Below are 24,453 nucleotides of genomic sequence, written 5' to 3' on the forward strand. Positions count from 1 at the left end.
CTTATAACCCTAGCTTAAAATTCAAGTGGTATGAGTTGGACATTTTTTTAAAAGAAAAATATAAACGCAATAGAAGACCAAATTTAAATGTAAGGCAGCAATGAGCTTATATAATATAGAATTTTAAATCTATATAATACGTATGCAAATAGCAAAAAGTTTAAACTTAATTATTTCGTAACAAATATTTAGTCGGTCTGTCCATGGATTGACATAGATATAGTTTTAATCAGCTGTAATCAATTTATTTCTTTACCTAAAAGACCAAAGCATTTATTTCAGATCTTGTGGGCTAGTGTACACTAATTCTAGTTGTCTTACTCATTAAGAAGCAAATGGTAAATCTCCAATTAGCTATGATAAGTGTGTTGGCGAGTGCACAAAGTGAGGATGGTTGACGCGTCAGCACAGCAGAAGATGCACTGCGCAATCGCATTAGCTTCCCGTACGATATGAGCTGCTTAGCCTCCGCCTTCCATCCTTCCGAGCTGCCACCCCTTCGCCGTCTTCCCAGTCCTCCCCACCCCTCAGCATCCCAACCGTGCTACCCACCCCTCAGTCTCCGATGCTGCATGAAGGATTTCCCCCTCTTCCCGCGGGATACGCACCAAAATCGCTCTCATAATAATGGACTGCGACGCTCGCTGTAAATTGACACTCTAATGACATTTTATTTAGACTTCAAATATGAATCATGCGTCTGATATTCCATCTGTGTCTGCTCGCTACCATATTTATTTCCGTGCCATCTTCTATCGCCTCAGCCTCAACGGGTAAGTACAATGTTGATCTTGCGTAACTTTATTATTTACATAATGCAGCGTCTTTATTGGATATTTGTTATACGTTATGTTGGTATTTGTGCAAGGGGTTTTTCCAGCGCCTTTTGTTGCAGTAGGAAATCCCAGCTAAACACGCAGTTTCCCTGTGTAGGCTTTGATTTGATTTACGGTGGTTTATACGTGTCAATCTATGCAGAGGGGGGTAAAAGCTTTTGAAGGCCTCTGTATGGGTTGACAGCCCCATTAGTGTGGTGCCGTATGGGAACATGGTAAGGACTTAGTGAGGCGCGCTGAATCTTAATTCGATTACCATGGCAATAGATTATTATTATTATCTGACATGATGCGTGTCTAAAGCTTTTACAATTCAGATATCAGATGTCCAAAGATGCAGCTGATAAAGTTGAGAGAAAAATAAACTGATATGGTTGTTTTGCCAATGTGTCTATTATTTCTCTTCTGCCTTTACTCATATCATGTCTCGCCCTCTTGTCTTGAATGTGTAATCAGATTTCAGTGTTTTATTTGGTTATCAGCCGTAGTGCCTCTGTTCGATACTCTGAGATCTGCATAAGGGAGATCTGTGCGCAGCTTCTCTGCAGCATCACAGGGCTGCAACTGCTGGCACACGTTCATATATAATTGACGGGATCGCTCTCTGAGATGGAGACTGTAAAGCAGTAAACAGCTTCTTCCTGTCCTGCAGTTTCCAGCCCCGTACATAATGACGATCTCAGGGGTCAGCACATGTCTGAGACCCGGCGAGAAGCGACAGCAGCAGCACCGGGCAATTCCACGGGAAGAGAAACCGTAGACTATGAGGTCACCGTCACATATCCCTCCCGGCTCATCTACTTCTTGAATGAGGAGTCGGAGAGCACGGATCATGACCTGGACACTCGGGCGAGGAACCAGGCCGGTGATGGACAGGTGAGACATGGGCTGTCTTGCAGTGTATAGATCCACAGCACTGCATATTTGAACCCCCACCAAAATCAGATCTTCAACACTCAACCCGCTAGGAGCTGCTGGGAATGGTGCAGTATATTCAAATTCTCAGAGCTGATCCAGGTTGACCGGCCCTCCCTCACAAATCTAACACGCTTTTCGCAAAAGAAGCAGTTTTCACTCCCCCCACTCTCTGTACTGAACAGCCGTTGTGGGATTGCATTGTGCACACACTTTCACTTTACTTTTGCCAGTGCAGTATTTTTGCTGTAAAACAGCACAGCTGTGTGATTTATTATGCTCTAGAGCAGATGTTTTAACTATAGGTGCTCTTAGAGAGATCTGTTCGCTGAGAGTGTGATTTAATGTGTCTGAAGAAATGAAATTTTCACAAAAATATTTTTTGAATAACATTTGCAGGCTTTGGATATGGCAGGTTGGATATAGTAACATATGTTTGTTTTGTGAAGTGTTAATGAGCCCCTGTTTGTTTCCCTGACCACAGGTTGTCCACCTGGCCCAAGCAAGTATCCAGCTGGACGCCTTTGGCACCACATTCACTTTGGACCTTACTTTGAACAGGTAAGTGTTTGTGTGTCTTAGTAGTAAAATACATATTTGGTTCCAAAAACATGAATTTGCTCTGTTGTTTAGTAAAAAAGAAAAAAAAAGATAATAGATATATATTTTTCTCTTTTGCATTAATAGGTGCATGGGGATTTCTAATCTTGCTAAATTTCATTATTCTATTTAGTCATCTCCTCCCTGACAGCACCTTTACATTCAAAGTATTTGTTGAAAAGCAAAGAACATGTGGTTTAAACATTGTGCTGTGTTAAAACTGTCAATGCTGCATTAATTTACAGCATTAACCTATGGCATTTCAGCTAACAGAGAACATTCTCACAACTTTGGCTAACATTTTGGCAAGGTTCTCGACGTTATCAACAAACATTCTTCCAGTTACCTTAATATAATATTTGTTCAAAGTTATCTGGTCTTAAACAATATTCTCAAAATGTTAGCACAGCAACATTATTTATTCATCGCTAATGGAACGTTTTTCTGAAACATTTTAACCGTTTGTGCGTCAAACTATTTTTAAACATTAATATTCATTAGTTTCAGATGGTTCAGAGAACATTCAAAAGTAATTTTTTTATTACTTGCAAATGCATTGTTACGAATATTTATTTAGCAGATGCTTTTATCCAAAGCAATTTCAAATGAGAAATATTACAAGCCGTTTGTCTTATAGCCAACAATACTCTCAGTATGAAATAACAGGTTTAGTAGAAAGCTAGGAAACAAGCTAGAGAAAGTATTTTTTGTAGTAAGTGCTTTGGTTGTGGAAGTGCTTAAGTGCTTGCGGAAATCATCTGCTCTTTTCAAAATTCAGATAAACACAAATATATATCAGATTCCACATCATATAACCAGGAATAGACAATACCAGAGATTTTAACTGTTTAAAAGAATTAAATACATAATTTTTTTCTCTCCTGTGGAACACAAAAGAACATATATTTTTTAAATATCTTAGGGTTTTTAGTCCATAAAATGAAATGCAAGATGGTCCAATGTTTTATCTCATTTAATGTACATATCATTTCACTTAGTTGTTTAGATATACTTAAACACATTTAAGTCATAAATAAGAATTATTATTGCTGTCTTCTTTCTTTTTGTGAGATGAATTATATGCAAATTATATGTGTCCATTTTTGCAAGGTAAAATGCATTTAGGTTGATTAATTGTCAGCTTGTGACAGTTATAAAAATAGGATCATCTGTAACAGTAGACGTGTGTGTGATCATGAGATTAAAGGAGTTTTCTTTTTCTGTTTTCTTCAAAAAAATGTTTTGGAACATTTGATGGTGAATTCAGCTAGTGATGCTGTTGTAAATACATTTCTCAAACAACATTCATATAGCCACAATTTGCTATTTCAAATGCACATTTAATGCATTTTATGTATGTTAACTATGCTTTAACAAACCCATGTGGTAGAATTACTGATCCACTAGCAGCCTGGAGGTCCCATAACTAGAACAGCTGATACAGAAGACAGTATTCTCCCAATGCATGCTTATTAAGCACATAGGTGCTTGGGATCCAGGGCTTTAGCTTTATTGTTGTGTTGTTAGATAATTAATGCAAGATTTCCCCTTTGAATTCTGTCTTTCACTTTGATTTTAGTGATCTGCTCTCTTCAGATTATATGGAAATCCACTATGAGAAAGACAAGCCCGTTCTCTCCAGGGTAAGACACAAAGAGCAGAAAATATCAAACAGACCCCTGAAAATAACTACTACATAGCAGTGATGAATGTGTGTTTGTTTAGGGTGGGGAACACTGCTATTACCATGGCCGCGTAAGAGGAAAAGAAGACTCCCGTGTAGCTTTATCCACCTGCGACGGGCTTCAGTAAGAAACTTTGCTTTGTTTAAATGTGCATATGCGAGATAAAGAGAGCATAAGAGAGAAAATCTGACCTGGAGACCTACTGTGAGGCCAGATGGCAGTTGGTACACATCAAAAGATTTGAATGTCATCATGTTAGCATGTGTTTGAGTGTCACAGAGAGCAACCAAGGGAGAGAATAGAGCGTTTGTTCGGTTAGTAAAGCACGCTTGTGGTTTCTGTCTTGTCACTTGACAAGTGACTCGACTCATTGCGTTTTTTTCTGTCCTTGTTCCTGTATCCTTTTTCCGATTGCCATCCCTGACTATCTTTTCCCAACCCCCTTCTTGTGCTTCACTCTTCCAGTGGGATGTTTGATGATGGTGATTTTGTCTATCTCATCGAGCCTCTGAAACAGACTCACACCATGGTAAGATTACATCATTATAGCTTATCCTTTTTGAATTGATAGCTCGTCTGCAAATGTCACTAAATTTGTACCTTTTAGGAAACAGAAGCACGACCCCACACTTTGCGCCGAACATCTTCGCTCCATGTGACCTCTCTCCCAGGTGACTGGGGTAAGTGTGCCAAGGTCTTGGTAATAGAAATATGGTGAGATATTTTATTCACACCCTTATATCCATGGTTACCTTATGTCTGTTTTCCTCAGCTGCTGATGACCCATTTGAGGAAAAAGAAGAGGTGAAACGTATTGTTGCTAGCATGCCTTGGCTAAAGAGAAGGAGGAAAAGAGCTGTAAGAAATGACTCTCAACCTTTTCCATGTGCTCTGTTGTTTCAACAGAAATGCTACCTCGTACTTAAACATTATGCTTTCTGAAATGTATAATTTAGATTTTATTATTTTCCAAGATGCCGCGTAACATTTTTGAGGAAATGAAGTATCTGGAAATAATGATTGTCGCTGACCACAAAACGGTTGGTTCATCCACAACACATTACTGTACAAGCTTCCTGTATAAATTAGCTTATTCTGCAAATGCCTTTTAATCATTCTTTTACATTTCTGAATATAAAACACTGAAATTGTTGTAAGTGAACTGTTGAAATGATCCACTAGAGGGCACTGAATACAATTGTTTTTAAATATTTTACATACTGCAGAACCAAAAATGTTCAGAAAACTCCTTGAAACTTATTTGTATTTTCATCTTTTGTTTTTGCAGTTTAAAAGGCATAAGAGTAAAAAGCATACCAGGAACTTTGCCAAATCAGTTGTCAACTTTGTAGATGCTGTAAGTTCATAAATTTATCGCTGCAATAATATTTCCCTAATAGTCGCCCAATTTACATTCATCTTAATCTAAAATTCAAACGATATTCTCTTTAGATTTTTAAGGAGCAGCTGAATACACGTGTGGTATTAGTTGCTGTGGAGATTTGGACTGACAGGGACCGGATTCCGCTGAGCGTGAAACCATTGGAAATGTTAAGAGATTTTTCAAAGTATAGACAACAGAACATTAACATGAACGCTGATGCCGTGCACCTCTTCACGTGAGTCGCATTCTCTTGAATGTACAAGTTCTGGTAGCTTGGTGGTTAAAGATGTTACCCAAGAACAGAAAAGATTTGGTTCAGTTGTGGATGTGGAAGAGTAACTGAGAAACTTTATAATTCTGAATATGTGTGGGTCATTCTCAGGAAATGTGTGTGCTAAGATAATGCCGGACTAACATAACAGTATGTCATTTAACAATGATTAGTGTATAATGCACAATTTAATGCAACTTTAAAAATATTTTTTTTTTTATGACTGGAATATCAGCCAATTTGCATATCCTTATTCATCAGCATTAGAGTTACATCTAAATAAATAAACAGTGTTGGGAAGGTTACTTTGGAAATGTAATAGGTTACAGATTACAAGTTACCCTATTTAAAATGTAATAGTAGTGTAACTTTTTTAATTACTTTAATAAAGTAATGTAACTAATTGAGTACATTTTGATTACTTTTATAAATTTCTAATGAATGTTTTTTGCAACTGTAAATCATCTTCAACCATTTTACACCATGCAGGTTTAACCTTACAGTAGTGCTCAATACTGTCAGACTTTCACCATCCTTCATCACTTAAATTAAGATGATCACATTTGAACACATCCACCCCACAATCAGACTTTACTTAGAGATTGATCTGAAGTTCAAAGCAGATTTAAAATCAAAAGAAATAGTTTATAGATACTGTTTTTGAAACCAAATCTTTGCATAACTACAGGCATCTAACTGCATCTAACAATGGTTTGGGGAAAAATAGTTAATAAAAAAATAAAAGCATATACATCAACTCAAATACGGTTATCTAATAAGCATGTGTCCTATTTTGTGTACTAAACTCCTGAAACATTGGTGTCTTTTTGAAACACTGCTGTCTCTTTGTATATGATATGATGATAGTTTCTCAAAATAAGTTAAAAATGCTCATGAAGTGACTGTTCTAGCGATTAATTTCCATGAGGAGCGGACTGGGGGAAAAAATAGGCTGGGAAATCTCACACTCATACACCCACAACCCATTCTGAAACATGGACAACCCTATTTTTTTTTTGGACCTGACATGAAAAATATTTGAATCCTTAGGTTGGGGGACTTGCAACGTCATTAAGAGTTCTCTCCTGAACTGCACCTTCACTTCCATTATCCACCCATCTCTCTCATGACTTTAATACTGAAGATTTTTATTTGACTTTTACCATGTTTTGTAAGTGCAATTTTGTTTTTTTGGCAAATGAATTACCACTTGTATTTATTTTTACTACAAATTCCATAATTAAACCACGGTTAGTGCCATACCATAGGCTATATTAATTTTCCTAAGGGTTGTGTTTTTGTATCCACTAGCTCCCCCTAAACCTATGATAAAATATGATGATTTGTCTGCTAACTTACTACTGTAACATTACAATAGATAATAATGACGTCGTTTATACAGTATTTTGAGTGTTTGCGAGCAATGTGCTGCTGCTGCTTGACTAAGTAAACAAAGACAAAACTACATTAGTATATTTATAGATGAAACTGACCTGCACCTGAAACCCTGAACAGAAGTGTCGCTTCTCTGCTCCAGCTGTGTTCTTCCACAGTTCACTCCGGTCTCTCTCTCTCTCGCATTGATTACTCGGAGTCTGATCCAAACCGTTCGGCGGAGGCGCGGAGAGCGCGCGAGCCCAACCATTGCCAGTCACGACTAACCGATTCATGATTTATTAGAAATTTAATTATCGAATGGCGGATTCGGAAATAATCGCTTTAGTATATTTCTGCCTGCAATTATACAATAACAATATTAAAGTAGAAGGCCAAATCGTCTGCCAGGCCACCGGGAATAGTCCCGGTTCTCCCGATGTCCAGTCAGCGCCTGATTTCCACAGACACGCAGAACGTGCAGGATTCATTTTCAGTCTTTTTGCGGCTTAATATTCACAGACATCAGTCCATATCGGGTTTTGATTCAAGTGTACTGACCTACTTTTGATTTATTCGTCCAAAATGTTGCATATTGCGTCCGCGTTATAGGCTGAATTCCATTTTTATGACTGGATTCAACGAATGTGTTTTCCGCGTCTCGGAGATTATGGGCCATATGTCTTAGTGCAATTTGGGAAAGAAATAAGCTGTATGTGGATGTGTGTAAATATTCAAATGTAATCCTCTTTGTAATCGTTACAATTTTCATAAGTAACTGTAATTTAATTACTCTTTTTCTTTTAGTAACTGTAACTGATTACTGTTACATTTATTTTGTAATTAAATTACGTAACGCCGTTACATGTAACTAGTTACTCCCCAACACTGTAAATAAACAAATAAATTATATATATATAATGTGTGTGATTCAAACAAGAGTTTCTTTTACAGTCTTTTTAAGTTTAAACTGGGTCAATCGTTAGTGCATCTGTTTTGGAAAAATCATAGTGAGTGATTATAATCTAAAACATTTGAACTGTAACACGGTTGATGCAAAGCATGTTTTTAAAGTAAAATATGATTCATAGCTTATTAATCAATATATTTTTATTACAGTGTGTGTGGTTTATAAGGCTGCCAGAATTTACCTATTCAAATGACAAATAAATACATTTCTAACTTACTGTGACATGGTTAAAAAGAAATAAAGCACATTAGTGTTAATCCTATGGTTAGTAATAAAGAAGAAAACCTGAACACTTTGGCGCAGAGGACACAGATTCCTAAGAATGAAGCTGAATACCATTGTTTGGTAATATAGTTACAAAAAAATGGGAGATAGTGAAAATGATAAAGATCTCTTTCTGCTTGCAGGAATGTGACATTTCATTACGGTCGGAGCGGTGTTGCGTATATTGGTGGTGTGTGTTCCAAAGAAAGAGGAATTGGTGTTAATGAGGTAAGGTTTACACAAGCAGCATTCTGGGTATACAGACTAGGCAGTTTGCTTTAAAAGCTTACCTTACAGTCAGTCTAAATGACAAGTCAAGTGTGATCTTACCTCTGCTGTGATGATGCACTGCTGTTTCTGTTCCTGTGCCTTTCAGTTTGGTAGCACATGGACAATGGCTGCCTCTCTCTCTCAGAGCTTAGCACAGAATCTGGGTATCCAATGGGATCCTCTGACCAGGAGGAGTAAGTTTGTTTCACCTCCTGCTGTCAAACTACTGGATTTCTTACTTTTTTACTGTTAAGAGTTTAGGCTCTCTCACTCACTCTTGTGTTCTCTCAGAGGAGTGCGGCTGCATGGAATCATGGGTGGGATGTATAATGGAAGACACTGGGTATCGTTAAACACACACATTATTCTATAGCTTCTCCTGACTACCTGCCGGGCATTTTAGCTCCTAGTTTCCTGTCATATCTCTTGATTTGCGTAGGTTTGTTTTTCTCTGTTCTCCGCAGAGTGCAACACCCGCGCAGGTTTTCCAAATGCAGCATTACTGACTACAGGAACTTTCTTCTAAGAGGTGGTGCTTCATGTCTGTTTAACAAACCCAACAAGGTAGGCTTGAAGAATAGACAAAAAAAAAAAATACTCAATATTGTCACCTGCATACATGTGCAGTGGATAACAACATCATGTTTTTCACAAATATGTGCTTTTTGGAGCTTAACAAAAACCACCTCTATTTTTTCAGCTAATAAATAAGCAAATGTAAATAAGTGTTTTTTGTTGTTGTTTTTTCTTGAAAATTTACTCACCGTCCGGCCATCCAAGATGTACGAAATTTCTTTCTTATTATTCTTATTTTTGGAGAAATTTAGAATTACATCACTTGCTCACCAGTAGAGCCTTTGCAGTGAATGGGTGCCGTCAGTCCAAACATCTGATTAAAGTAATCTACAAGTAATTCATACAATAGTCCAATAATCCATTAATTAAGCAAAAAGCTGCATGTTTGTAGTAAATCTATCATTAAGATGTTTTTAAAATCAAACGAGCCATCTATCCATAACATTGCTTTCACCATTGAAAAAGTCGCCTCGCCTGAAACAGGAGAGAAATATGCACAAATCAAGCCCCATTGACAAGCAAAAACAGTACAAAAGTTCTAAACAAATATATCAGTAAATGTTGATGTTAAAGGACAACAGGCCATGGACTTGTTTTACTGGAAGATACTTTATTATGGATTATAAACTCATTTTGGCCAGAAGTGATGGTTAAAATCTCTAAATGTTGGATTTGTTTCTTATTCAAACATGCAGCATTTCATTTCACAAGATGTTAAATGATGGACTGGAGGTGTGTGGAGTTCTTGTGGATTATTGTGATGTTTTCATCTGCTGTTTGAACTCTTATTCTGACGCCACCCATTCACTGCAGAGGATCCATTGGTGAGGAAATAATGTAATGCTACATTTCTCCAAATCTGTCTAAATCTTGGAGGGCCTGAGGGTGAGTACATTTTAAGCAAATGTAAAATTTTGGGTGATCGGTTTCAAAATGGGGCGTGTCACGTTTATCACGTCTATCGCAAATGTTGCTCTTATAAATTCTGCTTTCTTGGTGTGCACATCTGTTTATTAATGTCTGCTACGTTCTTGGAGAAGGGTCTGGCTGCAGACTTGCACTTGCACTCTCAGGCATGCGTTTCTGCAAGTGATGTTACTTGCAGTCTTTATTTGTTTTTATTTTGTTCTATTTATTGATTTTTTTTTTATCTCTATAAACATTTTACAACTGTAGCCAGGTGATGAAAACAAGAAAAAATAAACTAAATTACAGTGTCACTTGCAGTCGACATTTGTACACTCCGCTACCTTCAACGTCACTTGGAATCAAGTGCCAGTCTGAGAATGCAATTACAAGTTTGCAGCCAGATCCTCTTGGGGTGTTTTTGTGCTATTTTGGGATCTTACACTCCAACTAATCTATTTTTGGATCTACGTGCCTTTCTTATTGTTCTGTTCATGTACCTGCAACCCACAAAAAAACAAGGGTCTTCAACAGAAAGCTGAGACTGAAACACTGAAGCAGGTTTGATGTCAGTGACATCAAATGTCACCAGTTCTCACGTGTATTGTGACTGACTGTCATTGACATCAAACAAAAATCAAGTACTTACAGTCATCATATATTATACATGATCCTGGATAACCTTGTGCTTTGTGTTGGCAGCTCTTTGAGGCTACAGAATGTGGGAATGGTTATGTAGAAGTGGGAGAGGAGTGTGACTGTGGGGCCCGAATGGTAAGCACTTTTTTTTTTTTACATAAATCATATTTCCATACAGACAATAGCAACACATAATATTTTTCTAACCTTTTTTGGTCTGTGTGCACATATTTTATCTGGTTCTGCAGGAGTGCTATAAAGACTGCTGTAAAAAATGTTCTTTGTCTAATGGAGCGCACTGCAGTGACGGCCCCTGCTGCAACAACACATGCCTGGTAAGACACTTTGCTTTTGCCTCACTATTCATCATAACCTCCCCCATCCTCAACTACTGAGTATCTTATAATGAACTGAACAGTGGTTTCTCTAAATCCCTGTCCCTGCACCTTTTCCAGTTCTACCCACGCGGATACAGCTGTCGATATGCTGTGAATGATTGTGACATATCAGAGACTTGTTCAGGAGATTCGGGACAGGTCTTGCTATTTCTTTCAATTCTATTCAGTTTTTTCTCTTTTTTTATATCAGCAATTTAAATGTGACATTAGAAATATTAAAATATTTTTAAAGAGGAAATTTAACGGTATAAATGGTTGAACAGAAAGAAAAGCATTTCCACAGAACCACATAGTGAAAGTATACTTCAGCAAAAGCAAAATTTGGGTAGAATTATCCCACATTTTACAGCCCATTAAAATTTAATGGTGATTCATATGCACATTTTCTGACATTCCCTTGAAAAACAAACATTGCAAATTAAAGGAATGTTGTTGTTTTTTTTCCTTGCATTACACAAATTGAAGTGAGAGTTAATTTGATGAAATGTCCATTATCTGATTCTTCCTGTAAATAATATTTGTAGTTAGTCATGGCTAAACAATAGGGCACAACTGGCACCATTTTCAAACAATAGGCCACTAATTAATTTATGCAGTAGATGCTATAGTTTCTACATGACAATTCTGCAGTAACAGAAGGCATGTTATTCACTAAATGACAGCCTGCCTGCAGTTTTAACACTTCTAAAAACTTGAATACCAAAAATCCAGTTGTCAGCTGCAATCCAGTAGCTAAAGTAAATCTCAATAAATATCATTAAAAAATACTGAAACATAAATAATGCTGATCTAAATAGTAAAAAAAAATGTTTTATTTAATTGATTTTTTTTAACATTGAATCAGAAATACTTTGTAAATATCTTTGTTTTTCTTACAGTGCCCCCCTAATCTTCATAAGCAAGATGGCTACTCTTGTCAGCTCAATCAGGTCAGAGATATAAATATATTTAAATACATGGAAGACCAACATTTAGACTATTTTTGATCAATCCCTCTACAAATTGTTTACCACTATTTCAGGGTCGCTGTTACAGTGGTGAATGTAAGACCCGGGACAGTCAGTGCAAATACATCTGGGGTCCAAGTGAGTGATGCTGATTCCTTCAGAATGCTTCAGCTGTTCTTGCCAAAGAAACCACCTTAAATAACTGCAATCCACTCACTCTGTCTTTCAATAAATGCTTGCTTGTGTTTCCTCTTTTTCTTTTCTCTGTCTAAATCCCTTCATTATTTCTGTCTGTTTCTCTTCTCTCAGAGGCTGGAGGGTCAGAAAAGTACTGTTATGAGAAGTTAAACACAGAGGGGACAGAAAAAGGGAACTGTGGGAGAGATGGAGACAAATGGGTGCCCTGCAGCAAACAGTGAGTCAGTTCCCCCAATTATTTGGAAAACAGGAATATACAGCACCATGAAACATTAATATGGTACAGAACCAGGTCAGGTCTAGATTGCAGCTCTTGTTTTGCAAATTTCTTGGGCATGAGCTTTGCATGTGATTGTTACTGTCGAAAATGATGGAAAACGTTGTGTCCTTTTATGTTTTCTGTAGGTACACGAGGTAATGTTAGAATTAGGGTTTCTCAACTGAATATTAATTTAGAAGCTGAACCTAATCACAGTCATTTGCAGACTTTGCATGGAAGAATTTAACTTTCATCATTGCTCAACAAGTAAAATAAAATAACAAGGGAAGTACTGTCATTTGTGCAGACCTAAATGCCAAGAAATTGAAAAGATACATGTGAAATGTAAGGGTATTTACATTTATTACATTTAATTTCCTGTGCATTTTTTTGTTAGGAAATATAGAGACATAGAATGTTCTTGTGCAAATTCAATTCAAGTTTTGTATAGCGCTTTTTATGATACAAATCATTACAAAGCGATTTTACAGAAAATTAAGTTTCTACAATATTTAGTAGTAGCTTAAAAGTGGTGACTGTCAGTTTATGTGCATATAACAGGATTTTTCAGAAAAAATAATACAAGACGTAGTCAACCAGACGATGGACATTATTAACAGCAATTATTATATGATGCAATCATACATGTAGCAATATTTGTTAGTTCTGTTTGTTGATTCAAGGTTAGCATCATCTGAGGTCCTCTGAGGTGTGACATCATCTCTTCTCAGGTGTTCTGGATCCAAACTGGAGCTTGTGTAAATCCTAGTTACCACCGTGGCAAAACAGAGAAACAAATACAGACATCATTAGCATAGCTGCTGTTCCAACAAAGTAAAATTAATTAGTTTAACCAAAGATAAAGAATGCATTATTCGAATGCTTGGTGAAAGAGATGTGTTTTTAATCTAGATTTAAACAGAGAGAGTGTGTCTGAACCCCAAACATTATCAGGAAAGCTATTCCAGAGTTTGTGAGCCAAATGCGAAAAAGCTCTACCTCCTTTAGTGGACTTGGCTATCCTAGTAACTACCAAAAGTCCAGTGTTTTGTGACCTTAGGGAGCGTGATGGATTGTAACGTGGTTTAAGGCTAGTTAGGTACGCAGGATCTAAACTATAGTCCAGTCTAGAGGTCATGAATGCATGAACTAGCTTTTCTGCATCAGAAACAGGTAACATGTTTCGTAACTTGGCAATGTTTCTAAGATGGAAGAATGCAGTTTTTGTAACATGGGAAATATGGTTTTCAAAAGACAAGTTGCTGTCTAATATAACACCCAGATTTTTGACTGTAGAGGAAGTAACAGTGCATACGTCTAGTTGCAAACTGTAGTTTACTAGATTTTGTGTACTGTTTTTTTGTCCAATAATTAATTTCTCTGTCTTATCCGAATTTAATAGGAGAAAATTATTGGTCATCCAATCTTTTACATTTTTAACACACTCTGTTAGCTTAGATAATTTAGAAGTTTCATCTGGTCTTGTTGAGATATATATATAGCTGAGTATCATCAGCATAACAGTGGAAACTAATCCTGTATTTTCTAATAATATTACCAAGGGGCAACGTGTACAGTATATTGAAAATAGAAGAGGACCTAGGACAGATCCTTGTGGCACTCCATATTTTACTGGTGATAAATGAGATGACTCCCCATTTAAATAAACAAAATGGTAGCATTTGGACAGGTAGGATCTAAACCATCTTAGAGCCTGCCCTTGAATACCTGTATATTTTTGTAATCGATCTATGAGTATGTCATGATCTATGGTGTCGAACGCAAGAAGCAAGTCATTTGTTATTTTAAAAAGTGCAGTTTCTGTGCTATGGTGGGGCCTGAAACCTGACTGATTGAGCACAATTGAGCAGACACAACTTTTTCTGAAATTTTAGACATAAATGGAAGGTTTGAAATAGGCCTATAATTTGTCAGTTCACTAGGATCTAGTTGTGGTTTTTTAATAAGAGTCTTAATATCCACCAGCTTAAATGGTTTTGGGATGTGACCTAAAGATAACGACGAGTTAATAATATTCAGAATCGGTTCTTCGGCTACAGGTAACAACTCTTTCAGTAATTTAGTGGGTACAGGATCCAATCAAATGAGATTTGACCATTGCTAGGTTGATCAAACCCCTTAGATGTAAATTTTTTATCTGAAATTTTAAGCTTCACCAAAAAATATTTTGCCAAATATGGCAATTTTAGCAGCATTAGCATTCACTATCAGCTGAGCAAACTCTGAGACACTGAAATCCCATATCAAAGTTGTTTCGCAGGTAAAGCACAGTGCCGGTCTTCACTCTGAAACATGCAGCACAACAGTCTCTACTTGTTTTATTATTGATTAATATTTTGATTAATTATGCATCCCCATTTATTTGAATTTAACATTAGATTAGGTTAATTAATAGCTTTATATCAACCAAACCTCTTGCAGTTCTCGTATGAACCCCCAGGGGTTCACAAACCCCCATTTTGGAACCCTCCAGTTAATAAACCCTATCTTTACCACTACCAGTGATGTGAATGGGTATTAATTTGTGTTAAGAGCCTTGTTTTATTGGCATGATCTACTATCATGATGTGTTTATCAGAAGTTACAGATAATATTGGAAACAACTTGATCTCTGTGGGTGTAAGGAACTTAGAAGAACCAATGAATGCTTGCTAAATGCTGTAAAACTCTATATGTGAATACCACATGGAATTTGCAGAACGAAGGTAACAGTCTAGACATGATCACATAACCATCTCTAACACTTTCCAAATCCTGTGGGTTTACAGCGATGTGTTCTGCGGGTACCTGCTGTGCTCTAACATTGGGAGAATCCCAAGGATCGGGACCCTGAAAGGCGACGTCACTCCCACCACATTTAACCATCAGGGGCGACTGGTGGATTGCAGGTCTGTTCCTGGATCTCTGCAAATATTCTCCCATTATACTTGAACAAAACTCTTAAAATATTTTATTCTTTTACCATAGTGGGGGACATGTGCTGTTGGATGATGACACTGATCTAGGGTATGTTGAAGATGGTACGCCGTGTGGCCCCTCGATGATGTGCCTTGAACGGAAATGTCTACCCATCTCCTCACTGAACCTCACAGCCTGTCCTTCTGGCCCAGGTGGCCGAGTCTGCTCTTCTCACGGTGTGAGTGAGCACCATCTGACACTCTCTGCTGCTTAGATGAATCTCACACCACAGTCAGTCTTGTTTTCCAACCCACTAAAACCCACTTACAACATTAATCTTTTTATTCAGACTTTTAACGTCAGGGATTGAATTCCTCCCCGGCATTCCATTTATATCCAGAGGAATGACAATCTATTCCATAGCAATTGAAAATAACACATTGTCATGGGTATCCAATAATCATAAGAAGTGGACCGATTTTTGTTTTTAAGGACAGCACACATTGTCAGTCAGTAAACTAGCCAATCAGACACACTGTCTGACTGTGGACCATTTTCTGTTTTGTGATTTGCAGGCATGTTGTTTTTTGAGATGAGTTTTGAAGAGTGGGTATTGAAATTGGTGAAAAACTGCTGAAATTGCATGGGGTTTTCACACTATTCAATATATATATATATATATATATATATATATATATATATATATATATATATATAAAGACAGCTACACAAATGTTCAGAAGTTTGGGGTCAGTAAGAAATTAATAGTTTTATTTGGCAAAGGTGTGTAACATTTATCAAAGGTGACAGTAAAGGCTTTAATAGTTTTACACAATATTTCTCAAAGATATTAAATAAATTGTGTTGTTTTGAACTTTCTATTCATCCTTTAGAATCATGTATTAAAAAAAAAGGGAAAAAAGTATCACAGTTTCCACTACTGTATTAAGAAGCACAACTGCTTTCAACATTAATAATAATAAATGTTTCTTGAGTTCTTATAAAAAATTCTTATCAATCATAAATTGTAAGTGTGATATTCTAAAATATTATTGAACATCATTGTATTCATAAAACCTAAAGAGAAACATTTGGAATTAAATTCAGATATAAATCATAAAATGATTTTCAGCTCATAAAATTTAGAAAAACTTTTTTACTTAAAGTGGGTATTCTGTAAATATTAAGCGGAGGCTTACAGGCTTGCCTTTATCATCACTGTGTTTCACATCATCACACATGAGTTTTTTTCCAACTCTTTCAGGTGTGTAATAATGAAGCAACCTGCACCTGTGATGCTACATGGGCAGGAACTGACTGCAGCATGCACGACCCCCCAAAAGAGCCGCCCGTCATCGAGGACCCAGGTCCCAAGGGTGTGTGACCTCTCTTAAGTCTTTAAACCTAAAAAAAAAACTTATGTATGACATATACAAGAACTTACAGCCTAATCCTCAAATGCATACACACCTTAACTCCAATCCACTGCAAAGCCACTTTCAAAGATCACTGCTTTTTGTAGGTGTCCATTTTGATATTGTGACTTTTCCCACCCACAAGACTTTTACAAACACTAGTAGGTTTTTTTTATTTTTTAATGGGGCCTTGAGTGACATTTTCTCTGCTGAATCACCCCTATTTCCTCTGCACAGTGAGCGTGGCCACAAACAGGCTGATAGGGGCAGTGGCAGGGACCATTCTGGCCCTGGGGGTGATTTTTGGAGGCACAGGGTGGGGAATAGAGTAAGCACCTCTTAACCCTCTTAATGCCACTCCCCCAGCAAGAGGGAGATCATGTGATCCCCTGTGTGTGCGCGTGTATGTTTGGTTGTGTGTACATCTTTTCCCAGTGGCTTTGTCCGTTGTGTTGAATGTGATGGTGCCTTGTAATTTTTGTTGTGTAATTGGACTGATTGATTGGTATATCTCTTATTTTCTCCTCTCCCTTGGCTGCTATTATCATGGATATTTTTATTATCACCCTGTGTTAATGGAGTGTTGCGGTGCTTCCTTTTCTGGTCCATGTGGGGTATTAACACAGAACAAAAGATTCAAAGCGAGAAAAGAGGATCAAGAACATGACGAGGAGGGTGGAAAAACATGAGATGACTTGGATTGACAATGACATAAGATGCCATAGTGTCTTTTAATGGACACAAAATCCCTTCAGAACTGGCCCACTTTCTGAGCTGAGCTAAATATTCCACTCTAACTAGGCCCGACATGTGTATGTGAGTGGGTGAAAGTTCACTGCAAGTGTGTTTGTGGGTTAAACGTTTCTTTGTGTGTTGTGTGTGCGCTCGTCTGTACATTTTTTTCCGTAAGTCCTCTATAGGTAGCGTAGCTCAAAACACCTTGGTGCTTTAAGAATTTACCCATCTTTGATTACTCACCTGTGCCAAAATCTACAGCCCCTGAATTCTCCACACCCATGTCAAATAACATCCCACACACACACTATGCTATCAAGGGTAAGTTGTGCATAATCTACCCTACGGATTCCCATCCTAAGTAAACACATGACTGAAAGAGTGTATAACATAAGTGAAGTCCAGCATTTGATGTGTAAACCCTGCATGCTGTGCAGGTGCCCCAGCAGCTTACATCATGTTTCTCTCCCATCATGCCCTTCTACAGGTCCTAGCGCCACCAACCTTATCATAGGCTCCATCGCAGGGGCCATCCTGATGGCAGCCATAGTGCTGGGGGGGACGGGATGGGGATTTAAGTAAGAGCTGCACCGCATGCTTCCTATTGCCTGCCAGCCTGGAACAGGCTCACTCACACTTAAACATACACACTCTTATACATATTTGCATACATGCATACAACACTTACTACTGCACACTCACCTTCACACATACACAAGGGCCTGGGCTTCTGCTACAGACAACAGATTCCAAAACTAGGTCATCATTTAAAGTGCCAAATTCTGAGCTACATCCCATGATAGAATGCTGAGGGACGATATGTGCAATTTGTATTTTTTTTTTCTTCTGTATTCTTATATGTAACTTTTTCTTAAGTATGCTAATTCGTTCTTTATAGGCGACAGCAGATGGTAGTTTAGCTAATTAGCACATTCTAGCTAGATGTTTAGTAGTTGAAAAACTGACCACTAATATGATCTGGCAACATCTCTAAAACACAGAATTCCAGATTTAGTCTAGGTCTAGTTATATAACCCAGTTGGTTTAGCACTCTGTAGACTGTAGCAGAACCTCTTGCAGTCTGGCCCATCGCTTGACATGCATGCGAGCAAAATGGTAAAATGGATACTGAGCAAGATGTTTAATGACAGTTATGAATTAACATCAGTTTCAAAGAGAATAATGTGTAGCCTTTTTTGCTAACTACATGCTAGCATTTAAAACATATAGACTATGATATTAGTAATGCCATGACCAGTTTTATGTAGTAAGGTGGGAACATTTGGAAAAAGTATCATTGTATGCTTAAAACTACACTATGTAACTTTTTTTTTTCAATTGCAGCATAAATCCATCTTCCAAACTATACTTTGCCGTACTTTGAATCACTGTATTGTAAACGGTCGTGACAGATTTCACGGGAAAATGTATTATTCAGTCATTCATCTGTGCGTGTATACATTGTATCCGTATAAATAAAACAAAAAAGGTCAGACCACAACAAAGGAACCTTGTACTGAAAGGAGTTTGTGATTAAAAATGAAAGCGACAGTGTCCACACTAAAAACAAATCAACACTTGCTTAGCAATCCACATATAGGTTTAGTTTGCGCATTTACTGTGCATTGACTAGATTCACAAAACAATATTTATGTTGCTAACAATGCCAGGGTCTAAACCAGTTACTACTTTGATCTTTTAGATAGCATACTAGTCAGCTAGCCACTGTTTTGCCTTATCTGATTTGAATACCAATTATTGTCTAATGTCAGCATTACCAATCTTTTTGTAATCTTAGTTTAAAGGGAACCCCAAGTATTAAGATTTGTATGGCTTAAAGGGATAGTTCACCCAAAAATAAAAATTATGTCATTAATAACTCACCCTCATGTCGTTGCAAACCAGTGAGACCTCCGTTTATCTTCGGAACACAGTTTAAGATATTTTAGATTTAGTCCGAGAGCTCTCAGTCCCTCCATTGAAACTGTGTGTACGGTATACTGTCCATGTCCAGAAAGGTAAGAAAAACATCATCAAAGTAGTCCATGTGACATCAGAGGGTCAGTTAGAATATTTTGAGGCATCGAAAATACATTTTGGTCCAAAAATAGCAAAAACTACGACTTTTCAGCATTGTCTTCTCTTCCCTGTCTGTTGTGAGAGTTCAAAACAAAGCAGTTTGTGATATCCAGGTTCGCGAACGAATCATTCGATGTAACCGGATCTTTTTGAACTAGTTCACCAAATCGAACTGAATCGTTTTAAACGTTTCACGTCTCCAATACACATTAATCCACAAATGACTTAAGCTGTAAACTTTTTTAATGTGGCTGACACTCCCTCTGAGTTAAAACAAACCAATATCCCGGAGTTATTCATTTACTCAAACAGTACACTGACTGAACTGCTGTGAAGAGAGAACTGAAGATGAACACCGAGCCGAGCCAGATAATTTATGTAGTAAAAAATACTAAAAAGTGTAATAAAATAAAAATAAAAACATTTCAAGATTGGTTACTTAAAAAAATCTAAATTTTATACATATTTTGGGCTATGGGGGCGCCGTTACTTCGATGACGTCAAATGGTTGTAACTTGGAAAATAAAATGCTGTTAAATGCCACATTGTTGCTGCTTTTTGTTGTAAGTTTCAGTTTAAGACAACAGGAAGATGGCTTTTGAGGAATGAAATTTAATAAAGAGCCGTATCTTTGTACTCTAAACTTTATCTCTGATGCCTTTGATGCTGTTAATAGACCACTGGAGAAAACAAAGACATGGGCCTTTAGGAAGTTTTATTTGTCCACAGCCATCTTCCCATTGTTTTCTCCTCTTCTTATCACTAGTAAAGCAGTTGAAGACTTACATTGTTTCTCTTGTTGCCCTGAAAATTACAACGAAAAGCCGCACTGTTGGGAACGTTATTTTAAAAAAGTAATTAGTTATAGTTACTCACTACTTGTTCCAAAAAGTAACTGATTTAGTAACTAAATTACTCTATAATAAAAGTAACTCGTTACCAGGGAAAGTAACTATTTGCGTTACTGTAAAAAAAAAAAAAAAGTTGCTATATGTCAAAGAATTTGTTTTTTTTAGCAGTTTTCACAAGGCAGTTGAAATAAGTAGAACAGACAGGTGTTCGTACATAACTTTCGAGATGTATTGCACGTCAACAGACAGCAAGAGTTTTATCCTGCACTCTTTGTAAGAAAAGTGTTTTTGGCCACTAGCTTTGTAGATGCGTGTGTCACACATTACATGCACGTTCTTGCCTTTGACTACAATGAATTTGAAGTGGTGCTTATATCTCCACCTTGAAAATGCCAACTTTTCATCGGATTGCTCCTGACTCGCCATTTCTGCTGCTGCTGTGAATCTCTGTGTAGCTGTTGCGTGTGTGTGACTGTGTGTGTTTGGCGCCGCTGGCGCGTGTGTGTAAAAACACTGGCTCTGATTGGCTACCATGAAACACATGACTCTGCCTTAGCCAATCATAATCGCTTATCTCGTTATTAACCCACCTGCTCACTCGCTGTGTGAGCCAGGGGTGCGTTCGGATTGCATATTAAATCAATGCATAGTAACGCACCACATTTAACGTTCAGTAACGTTAACGGCGTTGTAACGACGGGAAAAGTAATTAGCTAGATTACCCCGTTACTGAAAAAATAACGTTGTTACCTAACGCCGTTCTTTTAAACGCCGTTATTCCAAACACTGATCATATCTGTATTTTATTTTCCAAATTTTATATTCCTAGTTCTGTTGAATTTCACATCATCAAAATAATGGTACTCCCCACAGTCTAAAATGTGTATAAAACAATGTGGACTTCTTAAATAATGTAAATCTTTAATGGATTTTGTACCACATATTTCAGTAAGAAACACTATTTACGTTATATCAAGCCATACAAGTCTTAATACCCAGGGTTCCATTTAAAACAACTATTTGCAAATAAGCTACTTACCTGCTCATAAGACGTATTTTCAGATATCCATATTTATTAAATTTCTTATTCTGGTTTATTTTGTGGAAGTGCCATAACCCATCAATTTCATTTGTGCAGAACAGCAGAACCAAAGCACAACTCACCAAAAAAATGTCCACCAGAAGTAACCTTTGTTTTGCTTCAACAGCTAGAGGGCAGAAAGTTACATAGTGTAGCTTTAAAGATTCCAGTAAATGTTTGTAACATCAAACATGTTGACAGACGATGCATTTGGTTAAAAAACAGTATCTAAATGTAGATTAGCAACTGTTTGTCTAAGCACATGTAAAAACTGTCTAATGGCCAGCTTAGACCCAACTATGAGCAAGTTCTAAAGTTAGCTTTGAGATATGGAGATCACCCGAGAGGACTTAGCTCACTGCAGCATGCACGTTTGCACATAGCATCTTGACTGAGCCCATTTAGAGTTTGCATGCGGACTGGCACCAAGCCAGAGCTAAAGCGGAGTGCTATCAGAGCATCGCACAAAGGCTGGGCTCACCTCAAGGGAAGGGAGGGAATTTGTTTGTTGTTTTCCTTGCTTTGAGAAGTGGGGTGGGTTGTTTGGGAGGGACAGGGTGATCAGAGATGACAACTTTCTGACCCACTCTCCTCGCCGTGATCTCTCTCTCAATCCCCCCTCCGTTGTCTGAAAGGGTGAGAGTTTGAACGGAGAGGGGTGGAGGTTGTGTCGTAGGCAGCCTTTGTGCCATGGCTGGCTGCCACACCCTCTTATCTCCCGGAAGGCCCTGGGCCACCCTGAAATCCTAGAACAGAGCAAGAGCCCTCACCCCCCACCCGGACTCGCCCGGCACCGCTGCCTTTACTGCCTGCTTCACAGAGACCTGGTACAGACACACGCGCTGCACTGCACCTGCATGCTACCCCAGTCACCCCCCTACACAGCGATAGTGGCGTCTCCCACCTTACCTCTCTATGGACAGGTGCATGTTAAACTGCTGGGATGCCCCACATCAAGCCACGCTACGGGGAGGTTGTGTCAAACCCCTGGTGTTGTTGGTGTTGTTGCAGTTCTTGTTGCCTTTCTTGTTGTTCCTGGTGGTATCGTCGTTGTTCATGTTGTGGATGTGACATCCTTTTCTGACCCTCGATGTTGTACACTCTTTCTTGCTGTTTTCTATGTCTATGTCCATGTTTTCTCCCAGGAGGTAATGTTCTTTTTCCACACCCCTCGTTGTTCCACACCCCTACACTGTTTCTCCTTGTCGCTGCGAAGAACTGCTGTTTTTACCCGCCGCAACCCGACAGCGACTTAATATTATGGATAGCTAGATAAATAATTTGAATTGATCAAGAAGTTAAAGAAACAACTACCACGTGGTTGCTGCGGGTTAAGGCGGTAAGATGGGCAGCGAATTGTATGTTGATGTCTCTGGCATTGCCTGCACTAACCCCGTCTTGTTTGTTTTGTCCTGTTTGTCCTCATCACCAAGAAATGTCAAGAAAAGACGATATGACCCTAACGCCAGTGCCATCTAAAGAGGCTAAGAGAACTGCATCCTTGCCTAGTGTGCCCCTGGGTTCAGTCAGAACCCGCCGGACTGTACCCTCTCCTGCTGCTGACGCCGCTGTCGACAGTGTTGGCGTTACTTGAATATAAAAGGACAGAAAGCAACAGAAGAAAGGGACAGAACAGTCGAACATTTTTCATCTGAAGTCACATAGAACTGCTTCTCTAGCGCTGCACCCGTTCCTTTGCATCCACACTGAGGCCATTTAGCAACCCTGATAACTGGTAGTGGATGGTACCACTCATCGGGACATGACTTTAAGTTTACACGACCCGACCTCCAGTTCCGATCCAGGCATGACCAACTTCAGCTGTGGACCTCGCATGGCAGAGGAGGGACACCAATGCAAGACAAACATATTGTTAATTAAAAAAAGAAGAATGATTTAAGTTCCAGTAGGTTGGTAACACATCCATGTGTTTCAATGGGCTAAATGACATTTCAAGGCATAACTTTAACGTTTTTAGTTATTTCAGCATGTTATAATTGCAGACATTTTCTGTAGTATTAATGAAACAAATAAACCCAAGCAAAAAAAATAATCAATCCAATTGGCCAGCAGCGTATACTGCTGCATGATGAAATCACCACTGTTTTATATATATATATATATATATATATATATATATATATATATATATATATATATATATATATATATATGCCTAATGAGGTCAATTACTGTTCCCCTTGAAAAAAAAAGAAAAGAAAAAAAATTTTTTATCTGGCTTGGCCTTGTAGGTCTGCCCTGACCTGAATGTCATCACTGGCCAATCAGAGAGCTGCATGATGTAACTGCACTGGGGGCGGAGCCCACACACCCTGCTGCGCTTTTCAAGGTATCTGCATGTCAAAGGAAAAACAGTTTTCATTTACTTACTATGCAAAGGGAAACATTGCACAAACCTTACGGTTTGGTAAAGAATTCTCAACTGAGATTAACAATGAAATCGATCTCAAGCTAGCTGATTATTAATAAGGCAGTCTTTTATATGCTCGGCCATCTATGTTTGACATTATAATAAGCTTCTGATAAGGTAAAATGAATGTTTCTATGAAAATCTCAGCTTCTGAAAATGAAAATGTCATTGTCATCTGTGTGGGACAGTATAATTGAGGCACTTGTGATATTAAAATGATATTATTAATAGAATTGGGCTGTTTCAATAGAGGGAGCCACTGGAATAAGAGCAGAAAGAAAGGGTGTTTTCTACACCATCATTGATCTACACCATCAGGTTTTTGAACTCATCTTCTAAACCCTGAGCCCTTTTACAGCCATCTCATGTTCCCATGGAAACATTGCCAAAACTACAAATAATGATAATAAAGAACTTGACAAAAAATTTCATCAAACATGTCATCAGTTC

At 38.0% G+C, this 24,453-nt stretch overlaps 1 protein-coding gene across 5 annotated transcripts; it reads left to right on the top strand.

Annotated features, from left to right (window-relative positions):
* The first annotated feature begins 440 nt into the window (after positions 1–440).
* On the top strand, positions 441–23,571 carry adam23a (ADAM metallopeptidase domain 23a). Of its 5 annotated transcripts, XR_009438150.1 has the most exons (28): positions 441–773; positions 1,489–1,712; positions 2,236–2,312; positions 3,931–3,994; positions 4,077–4,159; positions 4,502–4,565; positions 4,644–4,716; positions 4,809–4,894; positions 5,011–5,076; positions 5,325–5,393; positions 5,489–5,655; positions 8,443–8,527; positions 8,676–8,763; positions 8,861–8,912; positions 9,034–9,133; positions 10,754–10,825; positions 10,939–11,025; positions 11,146–11,226; positions 11,967–12,017; positions 12,110–12,173; positions 12,345–12,450; positions 15,282–15,401; positions 15,481–15,649; positions 16,676–16,787; positions 17,064–17,154; positions 18,049–18,139; positions 22,208–22,399; positions 23,006–23,571. XR_009438150.1 is itself a non-coding variant. In XM_059571429.1 (26 exons), exons 1-26 carry the CDS (start codon positions 695–697, stop codon positions 23,049–23,051), a joined length of 2,376 nt encoding a protein of 791 aa, XP_059427412.1. In that variant the 5' UTR covers positions 441–694; the 3' UTR covers positions 23,052–23,571. The 5 variants fall into 5 exon arrangements, 3 of the variants coding, with proteins under 3 accessions (XP_059427412.1, XP_059427411.1, XP_059427413.1); XR_009438149.1 differs by lacking the exon at positions 17,064–17,154 and having other exon boundaries at positions 442–773; XM_059571429.1 differs by lacking the exons at positions 18,049–18,139; positions 22,208–22,399.
* Positions 23,572–24,453: the final 882 nt, after the last annotated feature.

Source organism: Carassius carassius, chromosome 17 (genome assembly GCF_963082965.1).
Source record: "Carassius carassius chromosome 17, fCarCar2.1, whole genome shotgun sequence".
Classification (NCBI taxonomy): Eukaryota; Metazoa; Chordata; class Actinopteri; order Cypriniformes; family Cyprinidae; genus Carassius; species Carassius carassius.